The 12579-nt window shown below is 43.2% G+C and overlaps 1 protein-coding gene across 3 annotated transcripts in view; it reads left to right on the top strand.

Moving 5' to 3' along the window:
* Nucleotides 1-12308, top strand: part of ABHD6 (abhydrolase domain containing 6, acylglycerol lipase) — a 41725-nt gene extending 29417 nt beyond the window's left edge. For all 3 annotated transcript variants that reach the window (XM_074957686.1, XM_074957685.1, XM_074957687.1), the window contains exons 8-11: nt 4059-4216; nt 6816-6870; nt 7964-8064; nt 10267-12308. In XM_074957686.1, the coding sequence (XP_074813787.1) occupies nt 4059-4216; nt 6816-6870; nt 7964-8064; nt 10267-10443 (491 nt within the window). In that variant the 3' untranslated portion in view covers nt 10444-12308. The remainder of the gene's footprint in view (nt 1-4058; nt 4217-6815; nt 6871-7963; nt 8065-10266) is intronic.
* Nucleotides 12309-12579: the final 271 nt, after the last annotated feature.

Raw genomic sequence — 12579 nt, 5'->3', positions numbered from 1 at the left:
TCCCCTGTTGTCCAGTCCCAGCATCTGGCAGAGGCTTAGCTGTGGGGCTAAATCCCCACGCAGCTCTGAATGTTTTGGTAATGTGTGTGTAAGCGTTCAGTGTTGTATGTAACTGAGAGATTGCTAAATGTGTCATCTTCCTGTTTTCAGCACGGTGGAAGGAAACCCTTAGACCTTTTTTTAAAATCAGTTTTTTGTAATACCCATTTGACTAGAAACTTGTACATTGAAACACCTTCCAACAATGATGCTTCTTGCCAACAGCCTAATCTTAGCTGTTGGGTAGCTAGGCAGCTACCTTTGTGCTCTGTGTGATGTTTCTAAGGGAGAGAGCCCAAAGCTGTATGGCTTGGACAGGAGTGGCTGAGATGAATGGAAATGGGTATGGGGGGGGTATCAAGAGAGGTGGTCTGAACTGACTTCACAAGAAGTGTCTGTTTTAAACCTGCAGGGGGATTTAGCTGTGTAGTCTCATCTCTACAGGTCCAATCCTCGCTTACAGTAAGGCCTCTCTACAGCACTCTGTCAGCTCTGTAAGATGTCTTGAAGTGGGTGTAAATTACATTGACCCCGCTTTAAGACATCTCTACACTGGCAGAGTGCTGTAAAGAGGCCTTACTGTAAGTGAGAATTCGGTCCTTCACGTTCTGAAAGCCTAAAAGGGAAGATTGCCCTAAAGCTACAGCTATGGCTACACTTGCAGATGTAGAGCACTGGGAGTTAAACCAGCCCTCAGAGACCGCAGCAGGGAAAGTGCTGCCGTGTGTTTACACTGTCAACTGCAAGCACAGTGGCATGGCCACATTAGCAGCTCTTGCAACGCCACAGAGAGCAGTGCATTGTGGTAGCTATCCAGTGTGCAAGTGGCTGCAGTGTACATTTCAAATAGTGGGAGGAGGTGGAGTGCGATAGGGAGTGTGTTGTGTGTATGTAGGGGGAGAGACTGTGTTTTGGGGAGCAAAGAGTGTGTCAGCAGGCTGTCTTGTAAGTTCAGACAGCAGCAGGGGGAAACCCCGACATCAGCCCCTTCCCCTTGCAACCTCTTTCGCACACGCCCACCTCTGCAGCAGCAATGTTCCACAGTAATGGTTTGCTTTGTGTCCCGGAGCAGATAAGCATGCCGGATGTCAGACACGGAGCTTTGAAAGGGGATATCCGCATGCCTGCAGCAGAGTTCAGAACAATGACCAGAGTGGGCACTTGACTTCAAGGGATTATGGGACTTTTCCGGAGGCCAGTCACAGCACAGTAATGCAACAGTCGTCCACACTGACACCCGGGCGTTTCAGCCAGGGCGCAGCAAGCTCTATGCTTCTCGTGGAGGTGGATTACCGGGGGCGCTCCAGGCGCGGAGTCCATGAGCTCTAAGTGCCTTGCCAGTGTGAACACCGCAGGATTTAGGGCACCTGGGGCTGATTTAATGTGCTCTAACTTGCAAGTGTAGCCAAGCCCTACATCTATGCTATAAACTTCAAAAGCGCTGCTGCGGGAGCACTTTGAAGTGCGAGTGTGGTCACGCATGAGCTCTGGGAGAGAGCTCGCCCAGCGCTCCTGGTAATCCACCTCCAGGAGGGGAATAGCTCTGAGCACTGGGAGCTGTCCACACTAGCGCTTTAAAGCACTCAGACTTGCTGCACTCGGGTGATTTTTTCACACCCCTTAGCCAGCAAGTTAGAGTGCTATAAAATGTAAGTGTAGACAAGCCCTTAGTTGATTCTGCCCAAATCTGCCACTAAATCCCCAATGCTATCTCCAGCTGTTTAGAGACTATTACAAGAAGGGAAGTTACTCAGTAAATTTGAAGTACCTGGTTATGCAGAATTTCACATTTCACCAACTCAGTCTTCTGTCTTGATACCTGGCCAGACTATTCAGTACAAGCTAGGGAATTAAATGCTGCAAATGTGTCTGAGTGTTGGCAAAGTGTTATCTGCATGCAGGAAAGGCTTTGGTGTTTGCCCCTGTTGTCATAACAGCTGCTGCTGCTGTTTCGTATCCAATAAACTGGTGATTCCAAGGCAAGAAATAAAGAGCAAAGTGGAATGTTACCTAGCTACCGCCTGTGCTGCTCTGGAGAAAGAAAGTGATGTGAAGAACTGTCTGTGTGTGTGCCAGGCATCTGTGAATTAGAACCAGTGGTTCTCAACCAGGGGTACACGTATTGCTGTAGGTACGTAGAGGTCTTCCAGGAGGTACATCAGCTCATCTAGATATTTGCCTAATTTTACAACAGACTACATAAAAAACACCAGCAAAGTCAGTACAGACTGAAATTTCGTACATACGATGACTTGTTTAAGTACAATGTTCATATTCCAATTGATTTAATTATAGGGTAAAAATGAGAAAATAATCAATTTTTCAGTAATAGTGTGCTGACACTTTTGTGTTTTTATGTCTGATTTTGTAAGCAAGTACTCTTTAAATGAGGTGAAACTTGAGGGTTCACAAGACAAATCAGACTCCTGAAGAGTCACCTCCCAGTGAAGAGGTTTGAAGTAGAACTGGTTGGGGAAAATTTTTGCAAAAATGTTGTGTAAAGCCTAGAGTGTCACTTAATAATAAATATTTTATTCCACTGGTTCTGTATTTTCCCTGCAGCGTTCATTGTTAATTTCCCAGCACCTAGAGATAGCTTAGCAAATGATGCATACAGTAATAAAGAGCTGGTGCTTCCGGAGTTCCCTGTCTGAGAATTCATTTTGGTGGGCAGGTTACTGTTGCCACCTGCAAATTGTATGTCCCACATCATGAGGGGACCTACAATGTCGTGCTGCAGCTTAACTATAAAAATAATTAGAAAAAGATAATAGAAAATGGAGATTTGTTTGTTGTTTCTATCTTCAGGATTTTTGTTGTTGTTTCTATCTTCCTGTATATGATGAGTTATTCAGCCCATTAGCTATTGGTGGTATTACCATTCCAGCAAGCAAACCATCCATGTATAATATATGTAAAGTATTTGTCAGATTGCATCCTGACTTTCTCTGCACCCACTGTATGCTCCTAGCTCCCCTTCTGCATCTCCTTCCACACCCGTAATTAAGTAACCACCTTCCCTGCTGCTGCTTATGGCTTCCTCCTGTGTAATGCATTTGGGAGGCAACCAGCCATGGGAGCAGTAGGGTCAAAGCTATGGTGAGTAGGAAGGATTGGGATATAATTTGGTAAATACTATGCATATATAATGTGTTTAAAAAAAAAAAATTCCTCTTGGTTGAATGAGTAGGCAGGCAAGTAGGCCATAGAAATCAGAAATTGAATTCCCCTGGGTGAACTTCAATCATTTTCAGGAATAGATTATATTGTACATGTAATATATTGTATAATACATATATAGTCATAAAATTTTAATTCCATGGATGGCACTGGGAATGGGATTCACTGGATTTATTTATTTATTTATTTATTTTATTAATTTTTTTGAAAGGACGTAAATTGTGGCCTATGGAACGTGACAGTGTTCCTTTTGATAAGCTTTTAAAAAATTCTAGGAAAAAAGGTTCCGGAAATTAGAAAACAGGAGAAATCAAGATCTACCAAGGACTGAGAGAAAGAGAGAGAATGAAAAGAGTTATTTTGTGAGAAGACTGACAAACTAGCTGAAATTCTGGTTTAACTGAGAAATTACAAAGGTTCTCCCATCCACGTCACACAATTTGGTAAAATTGGCAGGTTCCATTTATGAGAGGCTCCCATAGGACAGAGATGCCATGTTGTTGCAGGGCAGAACCATATCTTGATTAACACTGCATCAGTCTCAGTTCATTTTTAATAGTATGTGACAAAACCAGAGGTTTTATTTTTCTTCAGAAGAATGGGGGACTGGGAGGAACACAAAGCAGGTGTGTATTTGCACTGTGTTTAGTGCTATTAGTTTGATTACCATAGCTATTAGCAGAGGCTGTCATGACTGCGTGAAAGTTTACAGCAGTCAAATGTGCAGTATTTTCAGAAGTAACTACCTTCTGTGGCAAGTTGCCCTCTCTAGGAAGGGCTGTCTTGTTGTTGTCACTTTTGGATTTTAGCATGTGGTTATTTTTGTTCATTGTATGTAGGTCTGCCATATCCAACTGATAACAAATTTCTTAAGCGTCTGCGGGAGCTGAAAGAGTCTGAACGTATTGACAAGATTCCTTTAATTCCATCAACGCCTGAGGAAATGGCAGACATGCTGAAGCTTTGTTCTTATGTGCGCTTTAAAGTACCTCAGCAGGTAAGAAATCCTAGTCAGTCATCATCTTTAATCATGACAGAAGGTAGTAGGTTTGGCCACGATGAGCCTGAAGCAGAATAACTCTCACAGAGAGAGTGAGCGTGCAAGCTTGCGTCTCACTGAAATCCATGGGTTTTAAACAGAACAGTTATGTCAAAGGCAATGAAACTGAAATGACACAATCTAGGATAAAGAAAAGGAGTACTTGTGGCACCTTTAGAGACAAACAAATTTATTAGAGCATAAGCTTTCGTGAGGTGCAGCTCACTTCATCAGATGCATAGAATGGAACATATAGTAAGAAGATTTTACACACACACACACACACACACACACACACACACACACACACACACACACACACACACACACACACACACACACACACACACACACACACACTGGAAGTTGCCATACAAACTGTGAGAGGCTAATTAAGATGAGCTGTTATCAGCAAGAAAAAAACTTTTGTAGTGATAATCAAGATGGCCCATTTAGACAGTTGACAAGAAGGTGTAAGGATACTTAACATGGGGAAATAGATTCAATATGTGTAATGACCCAGCCCCTCCCAAACCCAAGTTAATGGTATCTAGTTTGCATATTAATTTAAACTCAGCAGTTTCTCCTTGGAGTCTGTTTTTGAAGCTTTTCTGTTGCAAAATTGCCACCCTTAAATCTTTTACTGAGTGGCCAGAGAGGTTGAAGTGTTCTCCTACCAGTTTTTGAATGTTATGATTCCTGATGTCAGATTTGTGTCCATTTATTCTTTTGCATAGAGACTGTCCGGTTTGGCCAATGTACATGGCAGAGGGGCATTGCTGGCACATGATGGCATATATCACATTGGTTGATGTGCAGGTGAACGAGCCTCTGATGGCGTGGCTAATGTGATTAGGTCCTATGATGGTGTCACTTGAATAAATATGTGGACAGAGTTGGCATCGGGCTTTGTTGCAAGGATAGGTTCCAGGGTTAGCGTTTTTGTTGTGTGGTTGCTGAAGAGTATTTCCTTCAGGTTGGGGGGCTGTCTGTAAGCGAGGACTGGTCTATCTCTCAAGATCTGTGAGAGTGAGGGATCATTTTTGTTCAGGTCCAATCCTGCAGTCTTCACTAGGTCAAACATGCTTTGACACATCATTGATGTGATCCTAGCTGAAGTATATCTTGAAAGTATACACCGAAATGTAATCATGGCATTTGTTTCTTCATGCTCCATGAAAGGAGCCCAAAGAGCTAATGAGAAGGTGTGGGACTTCTGCCAAAATCCCTCTCTCCTCCCCTTCTTGTGCTCCAAATCAACTTGGAAGGTGTCACCCTTATGACTAGTCCTTCATTTTGAGTATTTCTGAAATTAGATCTTTACAAAGGGGCATGTTATTCATGACTAATTTCATTTTATTAAATCAGGAAGAATTATAATGGACATACAGGTCGTTCAGTGTAGAAGGTCTGGTGTTTGCATAGTTCTACCAATAGCTTTTTTATCTTTTTGACTTCATAGAAACTTTAGAAGGTTTCTCTTCAGAAATGTAACTTCTTTACAGCAACCCTTGCAGACAGCGTCAGGTCAGTGCTGCTGGGGGTCTCTTGCTCCTGTGGTGCTGCCCTCCTCTGGAGATTTATCCCTCTTAGGGATGAAAATGTTGATGGGAAAATATTTTCCCAGGTCTCTAATTTTCCATAGACTTTAAGATCAGAAAGGGCCATTATGATCATCCTAGTCTGACCTCTTGTATAAAGCAGGCCATAGAACATCCCCCAATAACTTCTGCATCTAACCGAAGAAGTGAGCTGTAGCTCACGAAAGCTTATGCTCAAATAAATTGGTTAGTCTCTAAGGTGCCACAAGTACTCCTTTTCTTTTTGCGAATACAGACTAACACGGCTGTTACTCTGAAACCTGCATCTGACTAGTATCTTTAGTGGTTTAGACCACTTTCCTTCTGTTTTTTCCAGCCATACTTGCCCGATGCTTTCCTGTTGGAAGGATCTAAATTCTTTGGCAGCTTGGTGGGAAGTCTGGTTGCCTTTAGTATATATAGATAACAGGAAAAGCTAGATAGACGAAAAGTTATTGTCTAGTACATAAGAGATTTGTTTGTTTTGTTCCTTTTAGCAAATGCAATGGAAATGTTAATTGTTCCATTGTGAGGAGAGAGGAACTTAGCGATATGTTTTCCTAGGAAGTCTTTGATGAATAGATTATAGGAGAAGATGAAGTGTAAAATAATGCCAAGTATTAGTAATGCCAAGGTAAGGTAATGAGAAGTATTAATTTTATGTGAATAATAAAGAAATGTGTGATAACTCTTGAGGCAACCTGGCAGGAGTGCATAGTCTGGCTTGATAGCAAATTCCAACTGCACAATATGAAGGACATTTTTCTGCTTCCTTTTTATCCTACAAGCTTGTAGCCCCTTTATGAGGAGTCAGATCTTGTGTGAATAATATACTTACTCTCTTGCTCTGCAGCAGTGTAACAGAGCCTTGTGTCCAGTGTCCCCAGGAAACTTCTCCACGTGCTGTCTCCTGAGTGTCAGTGCATGGGCCATGTGTGGTGTATCTGTTCTCTTACCCGATACTTATTTATTTATAGATCCTGCAGGGCCTTGTTGATGTTCGCATCCCTCATAATGAATTTTACCGGAAATGTAAGTGCGCTGGTTCTGCTCTGCTAGAACCAAACACAAAGTCTCTTGATCTGTATCCTAAGTGCCCAGTTTGTGTACAAATCTATCCCCCTCATGCAGAAGGGGACCTAGCTGCCTCCACAACAGGGTTTCCCTGTGGTGGGTGCTTCACCAGTGTGGAGGTTCCCTGCTGGTGGAGGAGTGGGTAGGGACAGTGTCATGGGGCACGCATCATCCCCCCTCTTGCAGCCAGCCCCATGAGGAGTGACACAGCCAGAGTCTATGTGTCTCTTCTGCACCCCTCTTTCCCCTTCCCAGAAGTATTGTGAGCTGACAGAGTCCCCACCCAGCTCCAAACAAACTACACATTCTTCACAGAGGGCCTCCCCCAAAAGAGAAAAAGAAAACAAACCCTCAGGTTTATTAATCAGATGTTTACTCCAGAAAAACCCTGCCTGCACCCCTAGCCAAATCCTTCTCCATAGGCTTGGCTGCCTCTCAGGCCCTAGCTCCCTCTTCTGAATGTAAGGGAGGTGGGATAGAGCAGCTGCACCTGCCCCAGTGAGTCCGCTTCAGGGGCTGAAATAAGGGGGAATTAATGGGTTGGGGAGTGCAGCTCCCCTTCTCATTAAAAGAATATGGGTGTTCCCCCCCACCCAAGCTCCCTGGCTTGGGATAGCAGCCCTCCTCCTCGGCTGGAGCAGTTAATTTCCCCCCTTCCCTTTGTATCTGCTTTAATCATTGGTCAGCTTTAATTAACGCCTGCTAACAGAGTGGGGCCGTGGGAGAATCTTGTCATGCTAGAGGTCACAGACATCCTGTCCTCCCACTGATGGCTCCTGGAGTGATCTGTGGTTTGTGGGCAGGCCCTACATCCTGTTCTGCCTCACCCGTGGGCCAGCTGGGGTACCACCCTTTGAGAACACAGTAGGGTTTTCCTCCCACTGTTGCCCCCTCTTGCAGGGTTTCCTGATTCATGCAAACCCTCACTGGCGGCCGCAGGAGCCTGCTGAAGGAGTAAAGGAAATCACTCACTCAGGATTCAGGCCATGCTGATTAGCAGTAAATGGGACAAATCCCACTTGTGTTTGACTAATTCTTCTCTGCTGAAAAGTATTTTTAGAAATTACAGATGAAAAGTCCAGACATGCTCTTCATGAAAACATGAGCAAGATCAAAGCCCCAACGCAGATCATCTGGGGAAAACAAGATCAGGTGCTGCTGCTGTCCTGTTTTATTTTTTTTTATAAAGGATTGGTGCTCCGTTTCCATCTGTATGAATGTTACATAAGGAGCTAGCACTAGTGACTTGCATGGTGCTTTATAGGCCAGTAGTAAGAACGCAAGGTCCCTGTCTGCCCCAGGGATCTCCCAGTCAAATTAGATATGGGAGCCTATGAAGGATGATAGGTAGGAACAGACAACAGAAAGGAAAGGGGACAAGGAGCAGATCTGGGAAGGGAGTTGGCTACCGAGAGCTCAGATTCTGTCTGCTTAATTGTCGTGAGGGAGGGAGCCGCTAGTGGAAAGCTCACTGAAAGAAGTGGGCTTGGAACAAGAATTTTGAAGCAAAAAAAGAGTTGTCTTGGCAACAAGGAAGAGAGAGGCTGTTCCTTGGGTAGGCGGCAGAGGAAAAGAAAGGCACAAGGATGCAAGACTGGGAAGGAGACCAAGGGAATGTTAAGGAGTGAGGAGAGGAGTGTGTGCGTGCACACGTTTGCAAAGGAGAGAGGAGAAGATTGTGTGCATGCATGCAAAGGAATACAGGAAAACAGGCTGAGACATAAGCAGGGGTGGAGCTGTGTAGAAGTGAGGCTATAAGGTCAATTGTCCCCTGCACCAGAGCCCCTTTATGCGGCTGTGGTGGCATAGAGGTGGTGGAAATGCTGCAGCAATAGGGAGCTCCCCTGCTAGAGTAGCCCTACGCCAGTCCGTGTCATAAAGGGCTTTCAGAGATGGTAGGAGGTGGGGAGGGAGCAAGGCCAGTGTACTGTGCTCTCTGGATCTCTTCTGCTTCCCACGGCTCATAAGAAGCCAGGAGCAGAGTTTGAACTAGAACAACTGTGAGGTTGCTTTAACTTGTACTCGGAGCCAGGCAGGCTCCCAAAGAGCCCTGGAATCCAAGGACTGAAAGGGAGCTTAGAGCCACTTCTGCCCTGCTCTGCAACCCCAACCACATCTATTAGGGGACTCAAAATTGGGGCCTATATCGTGGATTAGAAGGGGAGATGTAACACTGTCAGAACCAGTGAGTGGTCTGGAACCAGCTGGAAATAGGATGGATTTTAAAATAAAAAGGAGTGATGAGCTTGGAACTCTATTTTATTTCATTTTTTTAAAGAGCGTGGTGCTTGTGAAAGGTACCCTAGTGATAACTCCTTCCCCATGGGAGTCCCTGCTTCCCCTCCCACACCTGTCTTTGCCAATGGGGTCATGTCCACCTTGAATAGAATTTGCCTGATCAGGGCTGGCTTCCCCTTCGTCTGCTTGCCTGCCATGGAGTGTGGGCTGTATGAATCCTACTAGTCATCTTCCCCAGTTACCCTAACAGAGGGGGGAGCAGCCTCTGCTGATGGGAGAGGTGCTACCAGCATTGGTGGGAGAAGGTGCTTCTGGAGCCCCTGCTGATAACAGCTAAGAGGGAAGCAGGGCTCAAACTGTGGCTGAGGCTGCTGTAGAGTAGCCTGAGTTGCCACAAGACCTCAAAACCAGGCAGGGGAGCCAGAGAGAACCCTTGTCTGTTTAAATCCTCTCCTATGCTCATAGATCATGTTAAGTGATAGGGAAATTCAGATGAAATGGAAATAAAAGTAGGGACTAGCATTTGGACTGGAGAGACATCTATGGTAAACATTGTCAGTGGAACTGGGTAAGTGATGGGAACAGTCAGACTTAGTTCACACTGGGAGCAGAACTCTGCTAGCCACAGTGCTCGTTATACTCGGTAGTTGCTATTAGGGTTCTAGAATGGTTTCCCGGATCAATATGAACAAGGATTGTTGTTTTTTGTTGGTCTGCAAACCATGTTAGCACTTGGTTTATAAAGCTGTGCTACAGGGGGTAGAAGTGTATGATTTGCCCACTTACACGCATGCGTGTGCACAGACATGCACAGAGAGTACCTAAATTGTAACCAGTAGGATTCTGTTGCATGTGGTCAGTGCCCGAATTATTCCCACTACCAGGCACAGCTTGTACACAGTGCAGGAGGGCCAGCGGAGACGCCTGGATAACAATGAGCTATTCCTGAAGAATCTGATGTGGGAAACAAATGCATTCCATAGTAACTTAATATCCCACTTTGATGTCAAAATACCCAAGAGATGGTTCAAACAGGGTCATGGAACAGCCAATAAAAACTTGGTTTGGACTCTGAGACTTTTTTCTTTGGTACTTACTACTTTTTCTCTCATTCAGGTTCTGGATGTTTCTGGAGCAGATGTTCTAGCAAAATCTATTTCTGACTGTCAGGTGCATATTTTGGAAAACTGTGGACACTCTGTGGTAGTGGAGCGGCCCAGGAAAACGGCAAAGCTCGTACTGGAATTTTTGGCATTGGTGCACAACACGGAGAACAATAAGAAACTAGCTTGAACTTCATGTAGAGTCAAGCACTTGAACATGTTTTGAGTTGTGAATTACTGATGCTGTGATAAGTTCTCAGGGATCTTGTACGAAACATGGCGAATGTGCCAGAGTCCCTGAGGAAACCAGAATCGCTGATATGTAAAGCTGTAGCGCTAACACCACACAGTGACCTAAGGTATCCATTGAGCAATCTCCATTTTTTAAATATAAAACTAGAAAATCAGAAAATTCTAGCCATGGAATGTACTGAGAACTCGGAGTTTATGCAGCCCATGATATGTGATTGTATTTATTGTAAAACTTATTGAAACATAGGTGTTAGACGTTGTTAGAATATGGAAGGAATAAGTGAAGAGGGAAAACTTCATAGACTGAGATTTAAGGTATTTCTGCTACTTAGAATCTGTTACGTTGCATGATAAATTGTTATAAAAGAATTCTGATGTTCCAGGCATTTGCTGAAGTGCTGTTGATATAACTCATTAACTTACGATTTTTGCAGAAAATGAAGGCAACACATAAAACTTAGTGCGCAAAAGGAAAACTGCTGTATGTCCAGAATGTTAACACTTACTGGGGATGGGTTTTTACTCCCTGAATAGCTCCTGTGTATATATACTGCCTTAACAGTTTAGAATATTGAGGTTTTTGTACAATCTGGCTTTGCTTAAAGGGGGATACTTTCTTTTGATGTTAAGCCCATGTATATAACCACTCAAATATGGAGAGCAGCTTCAAGATGGTTATTAAAACAAGTGAAGAAAAACTCCTGGAGCCATTTATTCTTTTAGGTTTGGGGCCTGATTAAGCAATAATACTGTAGATAGATGGGTGAACGAACAAATTCAGGTTAACACAAGGGTGTGAGCTCTTAGCTCTTTTCTATTTATATTGTGTTGCTGAATATTTTGATGTAAATAATGAGTTTCTTAATGAATTCTGTGAATTCTGTGATTGGTAATGTAATTGAAAACAAGTGTATCAGATGTAAGCTTAATGAGATAAGTGTAATAATATTGGTTAGATGCTATACAGGTTTGTGTATTTCCTACACCTTTTACAATATGAATTGCTAGCAGATGTATTATAAGTGCCAATGGAATGCATTGTAAAAAGTAGTGGTGCAGAAAAGTACAAAATACAGTAGTGTTTCCTTTTGATTTGTATATGTAATTAAATTTATAGTCGTAACTTTTATCTAAATGAAATTATATCAAAAAAGAGCCAGACTAATTAAGTTTTGTTATCTGTGATGCACCTTTTATGATATGTAGAGACTGATTCTGGACCTCCTCACCCCCAGAACTATGCAGCTCATATCCCTGCGTATCTGCAAAATCAGCTGCTGTGCATGCATTCAAGCTATGCAGCAGTTCATGCTGCAGCACTGATGAAAATCTGCTCCTTGGTCTCAGGCATTGTTTGTATTTAGTCGAAAGCTAAAGAGGGCACTGTCTCCTTGAAAGTGTGTGGGATGACATCATTGTACAGCTACCACCACTCAGTCCCTTTGGACTCCTTACTTGGACATCAACGTTTGACATTTTTTCTAAACGGTGAAGACTCTTGTAGACTGTATATTTCTATTTAAGCCTGCATTTCTAAGAGCCACCTTTTTGAGCTCCTTTTCCAATGTACTATGATCTGTATATGTATTTGAAACCCATTGCTAGTCTGTTTTTTGTTTAAAGAGAAAAATCTTCATTCTTATTTTAGAAAAATTAGAAACATGCTGTTAGATTAATTGGTCATTGTTTCTACTCCAGGAATAAATACAGACAAAGGGGCTGACAATTTTATTTGTGGAAAGCTGGAAAAAACGTTGTTAGATATTCACATGGTTTCCAGAATATGTAAAGGACTTAAATTACTATTAAAATCTAGTAATTTACAGAGTGCTTCATGCATGAATTTTTCATTGCGGGGAGGGAGATAGTGGTGGCCATCGAAGGGGTGGGTATTTTGGTTGATTTTGAAATTTCTGTGAATTCTGGGTTATTAAAGCCACATTGCAGTGATGATTACTTCAGAACACCAAGAGACATAAAGGTGGCAGTGAGGGCAAAATTCTGCTTTCTTTAAAGTCAGTGGAGTTTTGCCATTGGATTCAAAATGGGAACAGGATTTGGTCCTAAAAAGCTT

The sequence above is a fragment of the Natator depressus genome, chromosome 7, assembly GCF_965152275.1.
Source record: "Natator depressus isolate rNatDep1 chromosome 7, rNatDep2.hap1, whole genome shotgun sequence".
Classification (NCBI taxonomy): Eukaryota; Metazoa; Chordata; order Testudines; family Cheloniidae; genus Natator; species Natator depressus.
Note: the sequence above shows the minus strand (reverse complement) of the source record. Positions and strands in the feature narration are given on the sequence as shown.